The sequence below is a fragment of the Myotis nattereri genome (genome assembly GCF_964212035.1).
Source record: "Myotis nattereri genome assembly, chromosome: 16".
Lineage (NCBI taxonomy): Eukaryota > Metazoa > Chordata > Mammalia > Chiroptera > Vespertilionidae > Myotis > Myotis nattereri.
In genome coordinates this window covers 47,182,827-47,201,440 of record NC_138091.1, presented here as the reverse complement: position 1 = coordinate 47,201,440, position 18,614 = coordinate 47,182,827, and the positions used below count along the sequence as shown (strand labels likewise).

The window sequence follows — 18,614 nt, the reverse complement described above, 5'->3', positions numbered from 1 at the left end:
TGATCCAACACTGCAGGAGTGCTTTATTTTAAACTCTGATCCCTGTCCCGTGGTAAGAAAGAAAATTCTGCCAGTTTGCTCCTGACAGTCCCTGCTGCAGGAAAAACTGGTGTCAGACGTTCTCTGAAACACAGTGTCTTTCATCTGGCCCCAGAAGGTAGATACACAACTTAAAAGAAGTGGGTCCAGGGCTGTGCATAACAGCCACCCACCTGGGCCCGGCCATCAGCTGTGGTTATCGAGGATGAGACTGCTGTAATGACCGCAGCAGAACAGGAGAGAACAAAGATGGTTCTTTCTACAGCGTGACGGAGATGGACGACGTCACAGCTCCCAGCCACCTCATCACCCATACTTCACCCCAGGAGTCATTTTTGCCATCAGGCTAGCTGAGACTTCTGGGCCTCTCCTTGTGGCTCTTCATAGTCTTCCCCAGGTTTCAGCTGGGGGCCAGGGATCATCACCGTCTGAAAAGCAGGAAGCTGAGTTATCGATCATCCAAGCCCCAGGCTCACCCACTCACCTTCATGCCCACCCCTTCCCTGGTGCTGTATCACCCCCTCTCTCCACGAGGGGGCACCTAACAGGACTGACAGGATTCCACTACTATGGCCTCAGCTCTTTTAAATCTCACAAGCTGCCTTACCTTAAGGATAGGCTGCTTGGGGGGTGCCCATGGAGGCACGATCTTGCCGTGCATTCTCCAGCTTCCATAGGGGTTTGTCAGGTGCTTTTCAAAAACAACATACTCCAGGACATCCTTGGGCACATCTTCCTGTCCGTACATCAGTCTGCCAAACCGGTCATAGATGGCCAAAGTCTGCAAGGATGAAAGCAAGTCTGGCCAGTTAATCCTCAGAACTGTTGTGTCTGGTTTTGTTTTTTTGCACACAACCATTTAAAAGACAACCATAACAAAACATTTTAATGGGTAGAAAAATTATCTCAGAATTCTGAATCTAGATTAACTGATCAACTATTGACACTTTACTTTTAGAAGTATTTTTTTTTACTTGGGGGGGGGGAGAGGGAGGGAGGAAGTTGAGACTAGGAAGGGTGGGAGAGAATATCCTTGCATCTGTCCTTGCAGAGCTAACTTCTAGCAGTAGGAAGGGTGTAGGGAAAGGGCAGGGAAGACCACAGTAAACCTTTCCTTAGAACCCACAGTCCTGGGGAGCTGTGGCCATATTCCAGAGGTAGGTGCCCAACCTGAGTGAAGAAAAGCAGCTGGGAGGAAAGCAGACTGGTGACTCTACCTGCCGGGTATGCATGCGGACGGTGACCTGGCCATACACATTGCCCTGGTTCACCATACTTGAACAGCGAACCTGAACCACTTGGGCTGGCTCTAAAGACTCTACGAAGCTCCAGCGGACGGTCTTATATTGGAGGTCCCAGACCATGTCCTGAAGGCAGAAGAGAACAAGTTCTACTGAGTTTTTCCCTCCTTTTAGGAAAGCTGGTGCTTCCTTCCACACCTGCTCTCTCTTCTTGCAATATTACAACCAACATGCAACATTTTCCACCAAATGCTTTCTTTTCAACCATCCCAAGTTCTCATTGAACTATTGCTCAAGCCCACCTCACAACAACCCTCTTTTCATTTAAATCACAACTCAAGACCAACCTACCTCCTTGAGGACCCGTCTCCAAATCAATGAAAACCACACTCCAAAGTGACAGCTTGATTTTTTCCCTTTTTTACTGAGTTTATTGGGGTGATATTCGTTAATAAAATTATATAGGTTTCAGGTGTTCAATTCTATAATACATCATCTAAATATTACATTGTGTGTTCACCACCCAACCTCCCATACACTTTCATATTCTGGTAATTATTGCATGTATTGCTGCTGATTGCATATAGGTTGTCCCCCTCCCCTTCTTAGCAGAGAAGAGTGGGATTTTACAGGGATATAAAATCCTACACTGTGAGACTTGGTTAGCTATCCCTGTCCCTAGGGAGATAAGGCCAAACTGATAGAAACTGAAGTTCTTATTCTTGAATCACAAAGTCCCCCTCCTTGGGGGTCTCCCAAAGTACCTAGCACCCCTGTTACCACACAATGTAAGCTTTGTGAATGCTCGTTAAATCCTTTTTATAGTGTAGGCAAGTGTAGGCTGGCCTACTGTGGCCCACACCCTGAGCTCAATATCCACACCTAAGGTTTCAGTACTGCTTGTTGAGGGACTTTCTCCTTCCTCATTTGCATGGCCCTTACCAAAGTCCACGTCAAGTCATTATCATTCAGGCAAAAACAATGGAACTTCAGCTTTTGCTTTAAACTTCCTGCATTTTCAAAACTGATCTTACTAAGAAAACCAAAGGTGATGTCTACAATATGCCCATCCGGCATCCCACAATTCTAAGGCGAGAACCTACCGGAAAACAGTTTTCAGTTGCCAAGGTATGAAGTCGGTCATGGTCTGAGCTAAAAAAGAGATACATATCATTGACTCCTGCTTTTATGATAACCTGTACGAAAGTTGAAAATGACCCTGAAAATGAAAAACAATTCATTTTTACAAATATTTTCTTTACTCCTACCATAGGCCAGGTGATATGCTAAGTCCTGGAGACACAAGATGAACAGCAACCTGATTGACCAGAAAACCCTGAGCTCCACAGCCGAGTAAAGTTAGGTCTGAATCTCAGGAGCAGAAAGAAATTGCTCTGAAATTATCATATACATCCTTAAGATGGGCGAGAGACGCTGACATGGGGACTAGTTTTTGTTCCAAGGTGCAACAGGGAGCAAAACCCAACATAACAATCAAAAGCTCATCTTCTCTTCTTACCGCAGACACATCACCAGTGCCAACTGGCTGGGCCTTGAATCTTACACTTCATCTTTGAAGCTCGCCAAAGGTAATCATCTATCTTTTCTGGTCCATGCTCCCCTCCCCCACGCCCATCTTTGTTACTGCCACAGTGTCCTAGTCATGCTGAGTCTACGCAGTAAGAGTAAGAAAACAAGAGAGCAAACCCCAGGCTTTGTACATATAAGATTTTAGGAAGATTCCTAACTGAGGAGTTTCATATAAACCTAAGAGTACAGATTAGTTTCTTTATGTACATATTCATGACTTTCCCTCACAGTTTAATACTTCCTGGGCAGTGTAAGTCTTTATCCCTTTAAAAATTCTTGACTCTAATCCCAGAATGGGTACGGAATTAGCTCTATCAGCTTCCCTCCCACCTCTATTTCTAAGAGAAAAGATTCCAACTCATTTCTCCTGCTGTAGCTCTAGACTAGACTATGCTGAATTGTGGTGATAGCTACCTCAACCACTGTGTCTGGCACCTCTGAATGAACCCTTCCTCCTCACTATACTGACCTAGAAATCCTCAGTAGAAATAAATTCCCTTTTCTATGAGTTCACTTACTATTTTACAATGGAACTTACACTAAAAATAAAGACATCTGCTTCTGATAACATTATGGACTGAACTAATGTAAAACTACACCCACTATAAACATCTAGAAATGCAGGATAGAATATGATACACACAGACACACACACACATTTTTAAATACACTGTCCTAGTCCACCAGAAAGATAGGTAAATCCCTAGACGCCAGAAAGGAAGAGGGAACGAACACCAGATGGAAAGAATACAATCTGCTACAACAGTACAAGGGATGACGAAGGGATCCAGAAATAGGGTCTGAAGACTAGGGGCTGGTCTCCTCCTAAAACCTTGGACCCTCCAAAAACAGGGAGTTGGAACTGAAATCCCTGAATAAAGCTATAACTATACCGAGTCCTGCACCTGCAGGAAATAGAGACTAGAAAAATAGCCCACCAACCTAGAGATAATGCTTCTCTCTGTCTAGGGCTGTGCGTGGGAGAAAAAATAAAAACAAAGAAACTGAAAAATTAAAGCTCTAAGCCCACATTATACGCAAATGTGGACATGAAATTTATGGTGTAAGAATTCCTAAGCTAAGAAATTAACATAAAAATTGATACCTGGTCAATGATATCCCTGAGGTATCTGGCAGAAACACACACAAGACCTCTCTGGGAGCATGCTCATAACTTAGGCTGTTTAGGATTTCCTCAGAAGAAACATTCTCCAATGAGGATGAGCTTACAACTAAACATTTCAAAGAGAGATCTGGAATCTACCCAGTAAAAACAACAGACTCGAGACATTAAGCAAAATAATGGAATAGGAAGCTCTATGGTTGGTCCCTCCATTGAAACAACTGGTAACTTAGAAAAAATGACCAGAACCACCATTTCAGAACTCTGGATTCTGACTGGACACTTATAACAACCAGGGGAGTGCCTGATGAGTGGAGGGGCTAGTGATCTCGGGTAGAAGAACAATATGTGCAAACTATCTATCATCCCTCTTCCCTCAGCCCGATCATGACTGTGGGGATAGTGGCCTGTGTTTCTGGAGTGGATGGCTGGTGCTAGGGCAGATAGTAGGAACCTTGCCCTCCAAAATTTTGAGGTTGCACATTTTGGTCAGCTTGGTGGATCACAGAGACTAGAGCAAATGATGCCATGGTTTTAGTGCTGCTGGCTATGAGACCATAATGGGTATAAGACAGGGGGTTCACTTACTTGTTTAAACAAAGGTGAGCTTCAATGAAGATATCCTTAGCTTTTTCAGGGAAGTCCTTTACTTTAAAATTAGCATCATATTCTCTTATCTTCCGTACGCTGTAAAATTAAGCGTGAGAATCATTTTTAAAGACTTCATTCAATTCTATAACTCACAGCTTAACCTCCATTAATGTCTATCTAATTATTTACTCAGTAATTGTTTTTTAAATGTGTCAAGTCCTATGAATTCAACCTTCTAACTCTCATTTTAAGTAATCATTCTAAAGAAAGACCAAGGTTTCTTATAGTAAAATTTCATAATTCTGGCATCAAAGAAAACATCCGATAAGCACTAAGAAAGAAAACACAGGTGTCATAGAAAGGCTCAAGAGTCAGAATGAGCCCTATGAGTATCATCGACCTATGAACCAGGTCGATTCCCAGTCAGGGTTGTGGGCTAAATCCCCAGTAGGGGGCATGTAGGAGGCAGCTTATTGATGATTCTCTCTCATCATTGATGTTTCTATCTCTCTCTCCTTCTCCCTTCCTCTCTGAAATCAATAAAGATATATATATATATATATATATATATATATATATATATATATATATATTTATATTAAAGAGTCAGAATGAACCCTGGCTGGGTGGCTTAGTTGGTTAGAGCATCATCCTGATACACCAAGGTTGCGAATTCAATCCCTGGTCAGTGCATGAATACACAAATAAGTGGAACAACAAATTGATGTTTCTCTCTCCCTCTAAAATCAGTCAATAAAAATATCTTATAAAAAGACTCAGGCCTGGCCGGCATGGCTCAATGGTTGAGCATCGACCTATGAACCAGGAGATCACAATTTGATTCCTGGTCAGGGCATATGCCCGGGTTGTGGGCTCAATCCCCAGTGTGGGGTGTGCCGGAGGTAGTCAATCAGTGATTCTCTCTCACTATTGATGTTTCTATCTCTCTCCCTCTTCCTTCCTCTCTGAAATCAATAAAAATATATTAAAAAAAAATAATAAAACAAAATATGTGATGAAAAAAAAAAAGTCCTACAAACTTCCCCACCAGTATGGAATCAATAAAAATATATTTCCTCTCTGAAATCAATTTAAAAAATATTTTAAAAAAATAATTAAGTAAACATATATTTTAGTAAAATTAATTTTAAAAATATATTTTTAAAAAGTCCTACAAACTTCAAAGTCAACTCCCTAATTGATGTGACACAAACAACCAATAAAGGTTGAGATGCTAAGAATCAGAATGCCCATATTATTCTACATTAACTACGGATTCTATTACAGACAAAGAAAATAATGTCAAATTGTGACGGGAGTTCTAACCAATCCAATTAGCCCAAGATGATCTCTTTGGAATAAAGTAGCAACAAGAAACTTTATTCTAATATTAGCTCCCAGTTGTCTCAGACACCTACGACAACTGTGACGCCACATTCTTCTTCCATCGTTCAGTTTTCTGTGCCAGTCCTTCCTTTGAAAGAGATGACACCCGAGCATCACCCTCTGGAGGCACATAGGGGTCAAAGATGTTACCTGAAATGAGAGAAAGAGACAACTAAGAAAGCACTGGAAGACTGAGAAAAAGTCATCTTGAGGTCACATAAAATTAGGAGGGATCCTAAATAAAGTAGACTAATGAACTAGGCTTCCATGTAGAGGGAATCATGTTACAGTAGAAAAAACAGAATAAGGTAACTTAAGTCTCCTCTCAGAGCCTCAGTTTCTTCTTGTACAAAATGGGGAAATTTCACCTTTGCCTTCTAAGAATAGTAGGAAAACAAGAACAAAGATGACCTCATGAAATACAGTGCATACAAAGTAAATCGTTATTGAGGCTCTACTGATCCACTGATTTTGTGGTCAATTAACTAGTGTCGATCATAGTCCAAATCATTTTACTTTCCAGATGATCTCTGACAGAAGGGGAATGGGTCAAGGTCTCAGAAACACCATGCCTCCTCACCTGTACAGGCCAGATGTATGGGACGCTCCAAACGTTCTGGAGGAATGACAACTCCTGCTTTCCGGAAATGCTCTACAAATTCCTTTTCTGATTTGTATTTGGGTTCATAAGCAGGAGGTGTGAAACGTTTTTTAGTTCTCACTGGAACTACAGCTATGGACTGAGTCACCAGGACGGGCTGGAAGGCAGGAAAGGTTAGGATACAGGTAAACTTGGAAAAAACTACTATCTTGAACAAACTCTAAGCAAAGGTCAAAAGGGAATATACAAAGAATGACTTAGGAACAATTATAAAGCCATCTGGGGGAGGGGGGGGGGAGGAATGCATTACTACTTTAACATGTATGGGTGTTTCTTACTAGAAGCTAGTAAGCAACTTTTATGAACGCCTCAACATTTACTAAAGGCTTCCCTTTAGTATTCTCCATAGTGCAGGCCTATGCCAACTCCTAGGGATACAGAGTGATTAAAGCAAGGCTTCTGCTTTCAAAGAACCTTCAGTCTGATGGGGATTAAACACCGACCCGAGGCTGAAATGAGCAGAATGCTATTATTAAAGCATAAGAAAAGTCTTGGCATCTCTTCTATTTTATTTTTTACTGAGATTACATTCTGCTCATTCTATTGGAATCCTCACTGTAAATGTCAGTCATTATCGCTCCCAATTGGTTAATCAGCTGTTTAAAGGCCAGTTCTCTTTTCTCTCTGACCATGAGGTTTGCTCAGGCAGGTACAGTGGCAGATGTTGTTCCATTTAGGACGTTTATAGAATCAAGGGGAAGCGAGCTCACCGTCCAAACCATTACCTTTAAACCCTTCCCGCCAAACAAACCCAGACCAAACCGCAGAACCACAATCCCGGGGAATTTGCTCCCCTCCCTGGCGCTACCGAGGCTTTCGCTCCTTAGCCACTTAGCTCAGTCGCTGGGTCCCCGTCTACCTTAAACTCTCCCCTCGCCTTGGAGTGACTCGTACCCTCCAAGCTCACAAAGGACAACTGCGAAGGGAGTATTTCCCTCTCCCCTGTCCTCCTCCTCCAGCCCCTGGAGCCCTACCCGCCCCCTCCCTACCCACCTGTCGAGACCACCATCCTAAAGCCCTGGATAAGCAAGACAGCCCCCGCGGCATGGGGGCAGCCATCTTGTCCGCGCAAAGGCTTCTGGGTTGGGGACTAAGAGCGAAGAGCCTGGGACCGGAGAGAAGGCGCAGAGGGTGGAGCTGGCTCGGGTGTGGAATTTTCCAGGGCGCGCGCCCCTCGCCGAAGTGTGAGCAGCGTGAACGCGCACGTGCGCGTGGCGTGTAGACTACGCGTGCGCACTGAGACGGCGTTGGGGGGAGCGCACGGCTGTCACGCGCCCACCCGGGAGCGCTGGAGCGCGAGCTGCGCCTGCGCAGGAGGCGTGCAGGCGGCCGGGAGTTGCTGCATTCCCTGTGCCGGAGGCGTGCAGGCGGCCCCGAGTTGCTGCATTCTTATGTGATTGGGCCGGCGCTGCACCTGGTTTCAGTTCGGAGGCTGATGAAAAGGTGTGGCTCTTCCGAGACCAGTGTTTTTTCCCAATGCCTACTTTGATCCCAGATAGGCAATCACGTTAGTTTCTGGGTTTGTATCTGACCTCAATGTGCTGTGTGACCTTAAACTTAAGCCCTAGTTTTCCCAATCTGTACTGTGTAAAGAAAATTTTTTCTTAATGTCAGATGACTAGTATGTTTATTGAACAAATATACTGGCTATTGCGTTTATTGAAGCAAAAGACACGTGGACGACAAAAACATTTCTTATCTGTCATTTTGGGACAGACGTATGGGGTTAACATGAACAAATAATAGTTTACACTTAGAAATGTTTACCGGGTGCCAAGCAATTTTCTAAGCATTTACATGTATGAATTAAATTACTTCTCACCACAAACAAGAGTAATATTCTCCTTTTACATAGGAAGTTGGGTCGCAGAGAAATTACAAATTTTAATTAAGATTGGATGCTAGCCCTGGCTGGTTTGGCTCAGTGGATACAGGATCAGCCTGCCAACTGAAGGGTCCCGGGTTCGATTCTGGTCAAGGGCACATGCCTGGGTCTCCATCCCCAATGTGGGACGGGCAGGAGGTAGCCAATCAATGATTCTCTCTCATCATTGATGTTTCTGTCTCTCCCTCTCCCTTCCTCTCTAAAATCAATAAAAATAGCCCTAACCGGTTTGGCTCAGTGGATAGAGCCTCGGCCTGCGGGCTCAAGGATCCCAGGTTCGATTCCGGTCAAGGGCATGTACCTTGGTTGTGGGCACATACACAACAGGGAGTGTGCAGGAGGCAGCTGATCAATGTTTCTAACTCTCTATCCCTCTCCCTTCCTCTCTGTAAAAAATCAATAAAATATATTTTAAAAAATCAATAAAAATATAATTTAAAAAAAGATTTGATGGCTAATAACTGGCAGAACTGAGATTCAAATCCAAGCAGTCTAATTCTAGAACCCATGAATTACTAGACTGTCCTGCTTCACACTCAGTTGTTTAAGGATGCATGATGTTGGCATCATCCTGGAAAATCCAGTGCTGTAACCATTGCTAAATGGCAAACCCTTTCCACTTACCCATAGGTTCTTATCTTATCCTGACAATTAGTGTTTATTGAGCACTTACCTACAGTATTTTGCAATGAGTCAGAAACTATGGTATGTACATAAAGAGCTTACTGGCTGGAATAGAATTGCTACAAAGTTCCAGGTAAAATGCTAAGGACTATGAGAGGAAAGAGAGAGATTACTTTGGGGTTTGGGGATCACATGCATTGTCTTAAATCTTGACTTCTCAACTCTACTGCAAATTCATCAAGGGTAAGAATTCCCCTATCAGCCCTAGCCATAGCACTGAATCTATAGCATTACACATTAATGGCAACATGAAGTTAGTTGCCATATGTATTAATTAAAGAACATATATCATTAAGCAGTTAAATGAGAGATATCTAGTCATTTCTTAACAGACTTATGTCAATCTATGCCCCAGAAAATAAAACATGAAATTTTTATTTTACTTGTCTCACCACCGAAGTGGGAAAAAACCCCACTCCACTGAGTAGTTATTGATTAATACAGAACATTGATATAATCTGTCTGGGATTATTTGCTCCACTGTTGAGTTTATGTTGGCCTCACATGGTAGCCAACACATCACAGGTCATCCTCTGCCTGCCCTCTGATCAGCTTCCCAAGGAATGCAAATTTGTTTCATGTCAGCCTGGATGAAATAATAAGGGAAGTTAACATCATTTAATTCATTCTGAGATGAATGAATGAGCTTCTCTTTTCCTATTAGCTGCTCTTTTGGAAAATTCATATCTTTCTATCTCATTAACTCCATGGAAAATTGGGAGCTGTCTGCTGGGAAAGTAACACCACAGGATATTTCTTAATTCTGTAACCCTAGTAATTCACATTTCAGAAAAAGCAAGAGAAGGGAACTCGTGCAATTAGAGGGAGGAATAAAGTGGTTAGGGGCTCAGCCTTGCAAAGGACAGTCTTGCACATAGTAGACATTCATGTATTTATTCAATAAATGAATAGAATCCCAGGTGAAATATGATGAAGCAGAAGGCAAAATTGATTTCTTATTTCTCCAAATTTTGAAATTTCTAAACGGAGCCAAAAAGAATGGGATATCTCCAGGGGCAGGTGGCATCTAAGATCGAAATTCCTGCAGTTCTTTCTGGTAGCCTGCATTCTAAGAGGAACACAGTTGATTCAAAGAAGAAAAAATCCTTCTGGAGAACTGAACGAATCTGATTACAATGTATTTATTGATTACAATGCAAGCAACAGGCTTGCCATGTATTCCTGTTGTACTTCCTTCCCTGAGAGCATGAAGAACAGAAGTGAATTCTCCAAGATAAAGTGGCATAGAAAAGCCAAGAATTCTGACTTTCTAGGAAATGTTCTCAAGTGATTTTCAGCTAACAATGTTAGCAGAGCTTCTTTGTCACTCCAAGAGTAAACTATCTATGACTCTCACATAATGGTTGAGAATGCTATAGTGCCTAAGTTTACATCTTAGCTCCACCTCTTTTCCTCACCTATACAACGGGGGTAAATACGTACCTAACTCATGGAATCTTATTAAATCATTAAATGAGTTAATACATGTTCCCATTCTGGTTAGTTATGGCCACTGCTTCCAAGCCCTATGACCCTGGAAGGGATGTACAGAGCCTAGCAGAGTCCTGCTACGTGTAACTGCTCTTTGTGCTGGCAACAGCATTCCTGCCCCCAGAGTCCACCCCAGTGCAATGTCCCTAAAGCAAGACAGCTCCTAACCCAGATAGGCGCTGGAAATCCCCAGGAAGCCCTGTGTGTTAGCTGTGGCCCCCTAGGGAGCAGTTCTCACCTCTGTTGAAACTAAGACCACTAGAGGCAGGTCTGTTTCCAAGTCCGGAGTGATTCCTTATTTCTGTGCTGCACGACTCCCTTCTCCTCTTTCTCATCTGTCCGCCCACTCAGCCCTACTGCTGAGGGCAAAGGCCTTTTCCTTTGCCATTTCTGCCTGCCTCAGACTCCTTATCTCTAAAGGTATGTTTAGAAAAAGATACTGCTCATTCCAGCTCAGCCGGAAAAGAAGCCCATGCTGCCCGCTCTTGAAGCTAGGTCTAGAATTAATCCCTAGCCTCTTCTTGCCCCACTTTCGCCCCAGCTGGCTAAATCAAGCAATAATCCTAAAAGGGAATTTCAAGCTATTTGTGACACCGTCTCCTCCCCCTCCTACTTCTCCCCCCCCCGCCCCCTCCCCACCCCCCCTCCACACACACACACACACACACACACACACACAAGAGCCACGTTTAGAGAAGAGAGAACAAAGCCCCTGGATCAGAGTAATCTGTTTCTAACCCACTTCTGCTCCCAGGGATTACCTCTGCTGGAGGAGGGAGCCAGAAAGAAATCTGACGACACACGTTAGCACTGGGAAATGGGGAAGAAGCTCCAGGAGTGCCAGGTGGGCTGTAGACGCGGGGTTCAGGAGCCTGGGAACTGTTGCCATGTGCTGGGGTACCCTGTAAAAGCAATTCCTAGAGTAGTGTTTGGCAATAATAGGCATTCTATAAACATGTTGAACAAAAAATTGGAAAGTGTATAGATTCTGGGCAGACGAAGGAAAAACAACTTGCTGATTATACCTACAACACCATGTCCTTATATGCACATCAATTTATGTCTAAAGTCAATAAATATAAAAGTGTGATGCAGTGGGAAGGGCTCCGGGTTGGGAGGCAGGAGACATGGGTTCGAGTCCCACCATTGCTGACATTGACTGACCCTGCCTTAAAGAAAGTCACTTCACATCTCTGACCACTAATTTTCCTCATTTTTTAAAAAAAGTCACTCTCTAGAGCCCTAAAAGCCTCAGTCTCCTGTGATATGTATTTAGCTCTTATTAATAATGCACAAAGAAAAAAAAATAATGCACAAAGGCCTGAGCTCATTTATAATACACTGGCAAGGACTCCCTTTGGGGCCCCTTGTGAGCCAAGTGCTTAGCATGCCTTTAGTCTGTATTCTTCTGTTTACCAGCCATGGACTCTGACTTATAAACATGTACCTTCCAGCTGACCATTCTTTTGGGATGCTCTCCAGCTCTTTGGGGTTGAAGGGAAGCTGTGTGAATGCAGAAAACTTCCACTAGAGGGTACCAAAGCTGCACGGGGATCTCAGACTGCAGGGAGGCCTATGCAAACCCAACAGTTCCAGGATTTAAAATACCTACCTTTAGAGAGTTAGAGATCTCTGCCCATTGCTCTTAACTTGGTCCGCTCCTTACTGCTTCTTGGGAGCTTTAAGAAATCTCTACTATTTTTGACTTGATTTGACTTTATATCAAAGGCAATTTGGTATAATGGAATCTCTGGGGACTCTGGTAACTGGTACAGACTCCACGACTTCCAAACTCTATGAACAAATCACGTTAATCCTCTAAGTGATTAAAGTCCCAGTGTACCCCTCTGTGAAATGGCGATGATAATAAAACTTGCCTGGTAAGGCTGTTGTGAGCACTACTACGTGAAATCATTTATGGAAACATGTGACTGGGAGACATTAGGTGCCTAAAATGGTTTTGTTTTTTGTCCTGGAGGAGAGGTCTAAGAATTGCCACCAACTGGGATTGATGGTGATGAAAGAGAGAGGGATTTGCAAGAGCTGAGGACTTCCAAACAAGAATTGTGACTTTTTTTTTTGCCATTTTGCTCTTGAGTCCTACAGGATTTCAGGCTAATATTACTTGGTCCTTCTCAGCCTTAGCTCTCAATCCTGTTCTATCATCTGTGTCAGCCTGGCCACGATGCTCTTCTGTTCTTATCCTGATTCGTCAGAGGAGAATGCAGTTTCTACTTCCTCTTCACCTCCTAGACAAATGTCTCTTGTATTTTGCCCTGTGTTTTCTGAAGGGATAGATCTCCACCTGGTTCGGTTCTTCCCTTTCCTTCTCATCTCTCCTATAGTCGCTTCTGGGGTGGGATGGGCCATCTGTTTCTGGGACTGAGCAGAGGTTCAGGAGAGAGGGAGGGAGAGTGTGTCACGGCTTGCACGTCAGCAAGAGTGTGTCACGGCTTGCACGTCAGCAGACGCAGTCCAGCTGCAGGGCAAACTAGGGTGAAATAGCCAGCCAGAGGCCCCAGGGCAGGCAGCCGTGAGGCCCGCCCCTTGGCTCCCTTCTCATCTCTGTCTCACCCCAGGAGGTTTCCTGGCAGGAGTGGGAGAGGTTGGTATGGAGTCCTTGAGCCCTGACTCATTCCCTGACCTAGTTGGGTGTTAACCCAGTTATCTCCCAAATATCTCCCCAGGGACCTTTTAGCAACACAACAGTGTCATTCCCAGAAGCCAGAAGAGACAGAAGAGGAAGTGGAACACCTATGTATTTCCTCCCCAACTGAGGATTCCAACAAAAATAAAGAAGTTTATAGTCCTCATGGTTTAGGTATCACCCAGGACATTGGTTATAAAGTGAATAAAATCATCTCACATTGCTACACTCAGAGGCTGGCTATTTTCCAGAGTGCTTTATAGAAACAATCAGGTTTAACTTTCTTAAGAGAGAATAAAATTGTTATTTTATTTTCCTTGGGCAGGCGAAGGGGCTGGGGAAAGGGGGACTGGAACACTGAGCCAGGAAGTGACTGGCCATTATCACAGAGTGAGTCAGGGCCTATCCAGGCACATAACTCAGGTTCCTAACCCCACCCAAGTTTCATTCTTTTCCCCGTAGCCATGTTAACAGTGGACTATAATAATGTCCTGGGCTTTCTGGATTTTACAGAACTTCTCACAACCCCCAAATTCCCGAGGGGCAATAGGAAACCAATTGTGTTATGCTTATGTCCCTTTCCCTATAGATCCTGTGGAATGTGAGATATATGTTTGTTGTCTCCTCAACATGTGGTTGAAAACACTTTAGGGTTACCTAAGATTCAAGGAAGACCTTATCAAGTCTGTGATCCTGAGTTTAGATCTCAGAAACAGGAGATCCCATTTTTAAATTATTTGTTGGTGCTCATATTTTATTTACTTATTTTAAAAATAGATTTCTTTATTGATTTCAGAGAGGAGGGGAGACAGAAACATCAATGATGACAGAGAATCATTGATTGGCTGCCTCCTGCACACCCCCTACTGGGGATGGAGCCCACAACCTGCGCATGTGCCCTTGGCTGGAACTGAACCCGGGACCCTTTATTCCGCTCGCTAAAGCTCTATCCACTGAACTAAACGGGCTAGGGCGGTGTTCATATTTTACCCTTGTAAGTTACTATATCAGCGAAAGCTGAAAAATATTTTCCTATCCCTTCTTTATCCAAAGGTCCCAATCTCTCCCTAATTAGGGTCATGCTTCCTAAAGACATGAGCTGGTTTCCAGGAAAGCGGATTTTAACTTGATCCCTTGGCAGAGAGAACGGCGTCACTGCACAAGGGCCAGAACACTTTTTCTGCCAGAGCTCCCCATCTGGAAGAAAAGAGGAAAAGTTTCAGAGTTTCCATTAGGGCTGCCTAGAGGGGAGGAAGGGAAAGTGAGCCATAGGAGGAGAGAAGAAAGCCCACAGTTTGGAAAGAAGATCAGATCAGCAGGCCCAATCTCCGCACCCAGGGGTGCTGCGCCTTTCCTGCCTCCTAACCCTTAACCAGGATCTACTTCGCTCCCCACCCCTTTGCCTTTCACATGTACTTAACTGTCCTGCCTGCCCCACCCCAGCATTGTCCCTCTAGTCTTTGTTCTTTATGCACCTCCCTTCCAATTTTGTGCTCTCTCTATGGCTGACTCTTAGATGCTCCTAGCCTACGTCTACATGCTTCTCAGAAAAATACAAGTTAGAAGAAACTCTCATAACCCAGGATGCACAGAAGGATTTAGTGGGTACAAGGAGCTCTGAAATTGTCAATGTGGTGCACACATGCATCTTTCTGGCAAGAAGGCCAACAGCTTCCATTAGGTTCTCATACCTTCCATTCAAACCCCTGCTCTTATTATTTTTTAATTGACTGATTGAGAGAGAGAGAGAGAGAGAGAGAGAGAGAGAGAGAGAGAAGCATATTGATTTGTTGTTCCACTTATTTGTGCATTCATTGGTTGCTTCTTGTATGTGCCATGACCAGGGATCGAACCTGCAACTTTGGCGTATCAGGATGACACTCTAATCAAATGAGCTGCCAGGCCAGAGCTCAAATCCCTGCTCTTGACTATATAGTTCAGTGTTTTTCAGAATAAGGCTGGAAACCTACATTAATTTTGGAACCTAGATTACGACTTCTATTTTTAAAAATGAACAAAATAAAATAGAAAATATCAATGTGTATCCCCCATAGTAAGGGCATTAATTTTGAATAATTAATATTTTATTAAAATGCATAGGTGCCAAAACCGGTTTGGCTCAGTGGACAGAGCGTCGCCTGCGGACTGAGGGGTCCCGGGTTCGATTCCGGTCGGGGGCGTGTGCCTGGGTTGCGGGCACATCCCCAGTGGGAGATGTGCAGGAGGCAGCTGATCAATGTTTCTCTCTCATCGATGTTTCTGACTCTCTCTCTCGCTCCCTTCCTCTCTGTGGAAAATCAATAAAATGTATTTTAAAAAAAAGGGAGAAAAAAAATGCATAGGTAATAATTTTTTAAATTTTACATATATGATCAAAACATCCAATATTAACATTATGCATTCACTTAATGTTATTAAAAGAATATGAAGCTACAAAATCTGCTCCAACACTGGGGATATAAAGATGGAAGAGCTGTTTCTGGCCCACAAGCAGCTCTCACACACTTAGTAGGAAAGAGACGGGTCCACAAAAAATTACAGAAGAATGTTAAGTGACACTACAGAGTAAGCAGCAGGTACAGGCGCATAGGCGAGAGTACGGCAGACCATTCGGAGAGTTCAGATGGGCCTACGCTTGAGTTGAGTCTGCAGAGGTGAGTAGGAATTTGAAGGGTGCATAGTTAGGAGATGTGAAATTCTAGGGTTGATGTGCACAGAGACACAGCCGTAGAAGACAACCCAGAATGGCCAAGGCATTCCCAGCAGCCTGCAGTGTTGTCCTGGTATTATGGAGTTCAGCTGGAGAGGCCGGAGACTCCGGCTGCATCATGGAGTCTCCCACCAAATGCAGAAAATTCTAAATATCCTCAAGAGACTGTTGGCCATCTCTGCCTGGGCTCTCTCGGGGACAAGGAACCTAGAACTTTGTAAGGCAGCTCAGTCTGCTCTAGAGCATCTGATTGTGACAAACTCCTTCCTATGTTGATATAATCTTTGCTTCCCTCTTTCACCCATTGATTCTCATTTGTCTCTGCAGCATTACAAAAAGAGTTTCCATCCTCTTCTACTAGGCTGAACCAAACGAAATTGCCAGTTTAGGGATCAAAATGGTTAAACATTGGCAATTTCATAGTGTTAGCCTTAGACTTGTCAAAAACAGCTACTTGAGGACGATTATTTATGCACCTTATTCTTCCCTTCCCCATATTTAACATGTCCAAACTCGTCCCGTTCTTCCTCACCTGGTGAAGTTACTGGACTTTTTCCAACCTGATCTCTCACTGGTGTACACTAATTCATCAATATCTTCTGGGAAGTCAGAACTGGTCAGTTCAAAATATGGTGAGACTGTGAGCTCTCTTGATCTGACATTGTCTTTTCATGAAACAGTGACAAGGAACTGGATTTAGTGAGACCCAAACCTTTTTCACGACAAATGCTGTCAAGCCAGTCTCTCCTTTCTATACAATTGATTTTTTAAAAACCGAAACTTAAGTCTTCACTTTATCCCTGTCAAATTTCTTGTTGGTTTTGGCACTTTGTTCTAATCTGTCAAGATTATTTTAAATCTCGCTTCTATCATCCATTCTGTTAATTATCTGTCCCAGCTAGATCATCATCTAAGTCAGCAATGTTCAAGTGGTGTGTCACAAGAATTTTGAAAACACACAATACCTGATTATTTAGTCAGAGGCACTGACCTCTTTTCCCTGAGACTGTAAAATTTTAAAATGACAAGAGCCAACACAACAATAGCTGTCCAGTGTGAATGAATCAAAATTATACCTGTTTTTTGGTCAGATCAGAAAAAAAAATTATATATATAATAATATGTTTTTTGGTGTGCTGCAGAATTTTAGTATTAGTTTATGTGTGCCATGAGATGAAAAAGGTTGAAAATTGCTGATCTAAATCACTGATTTAAGAAAATATTTAGTAAGCCTGGCAGGTGTGGTTTAGGGGTTAATCGTCAACCCATGCACCAAGACATCGCTGGTTTGATTCCCAGTCAGGGCACACGCTGGTGTTGCTGGTTGCGGGCTCAGTCCCCAGTAGGGAGGTGCAGGAGGCAGCAGATCGGATGTTTCTCTCTCATAGATGTTACTATCACCCTCTCTCTTCCTCTCTCTCTATAGTCAATAAAAACATTAAAATATATATGTATTTACTAAGACAGGGAGGCCCTTCTCTTTGTTGATATCAATCTTTTGATTAATATCCTTTGAGCTCAGTTGAAGAGCTAGTTGAAATCCACATAACCGTGATTATCCACCCATAGCTTTCCAGGCTCATTTTCCTTGACCCATCATCCTGCTCCACTACGACCTTTCCTCAATCTGTCCCTGGGGCATTTAGCAAACCAGATCCACCCAGGGACCAAAAGCTACAGATTTCTGCATGGGACCTACAAACACCTGATGTTTTTAAAGGAATTATCAAGGACCTTCCCCTTTGCTAAATCCCCACCTGCTGTTATGATGATTTTCCCTCCATGCAACTCTGTGGGAGGCTTTGCGATTCTCATCCCTCATTACCCCCACCAGCCACTCCAAATATGAAGCCTCTAAATTCTTCCAGGTGTTTAGACTCTGGCTTGGACTTTGGCATAGCTGCTTCCATTGACCCTTAGGCTCCCCCGCTGCCTGAGATATGTATCTCTTTTTTAGATTGGCTATAATATGTATAACTTTGCCTCAATATTTTTAATGGACACATAGTATTCTATTGCATAGATATACTGTATAATATGTATAACCTTACCTCAATATTTTTAATGGACACATAGTATTCCATTGATAGACAGGTGGTGGTTCCTAAACTCTGGTTTTGCAAAAAGGTCACGAGCCTGTTTGCAAGTACCAAGGTAGGATAAATTCCTGGAAATAGAATTAAAGGGTCAAAAATATATACATTTTAATTTTGATAGTGCCAAATTACTCTCTAAGGAGTATTGTACCATTTTATTTTTGTGGTGGTTTAGATCTCAGCAACATAAACAATTTTGAATTAAATATACCTGTTTTTAACTACTATTGTAAATTTGAAATTGCTTTTACAATTTCCTCTCTCCCTATTTCTCTACTTTACTCTCTTCTCTGATTGTTCCTCCACCCTAAACTCCAAATTCTTTGCACTCATTTATCCAAAGACATTCTGCTATCTCCAGACCCTGCTACTTAATTCTGCCTCAGCCCTGCATTTGCACATAAAATCGTCATCATAAATTTGGTGCCATCCAAAGCCATTCTCCTTAGTAACAACAACACTGAGCACTA

At 43.1% G+C, this 18,614-nt stretch overlaps 1 protein-coding gene across 2 annotated transcripts; it reads right to left on the bottom strand.

The window, feature by feature from the left end:
• Nucleotides 1-18,200, bottom strand: MRPL45 (mitochondrial ribosomal protein L45). Of its 2 annotated transcripts, XM_081108792.1 has the most exons (9): nucleotides 18,100-18,200; nucleotides 11,453-11,593; nucleotides 6,551-6,728; nucleotides 6,003-6,120; nucleotides 4,582-4,680; nucleotides 2,384-2,432; nucleotides 1,257-1,406; nucleotides 647-820; nucleotides 1-467 (listed from the first exon to the last, which is right to left on the bottom strand). In XM_081108792.1, the coding sequence occupies exons 1-9, from the start codon at nucleotides 18,130-18,132 to the stop codon at nucleotides 381-383; spliced, it is 1,029 nt and encodes a 342-aa protein (XP_080964918.1). In that variant the 5' UTR covers nucleotides 18,133-18,200; the 3' UTR covers nucleotides 1-380. The 2 variants fall into 2 exon arrangements, with proteins under 2 accessions (XP_080964918.1, XP_080964919.1); XM_081108793.1 differs by lacking the exons at nucleotides 11,453-11,593; nucleotides 18,100-18,200 and adding an exon at nucleotides 7,625-8,401.
• Nucleotides 18,201-18,614: the final 414 nt, after the last annotated feature.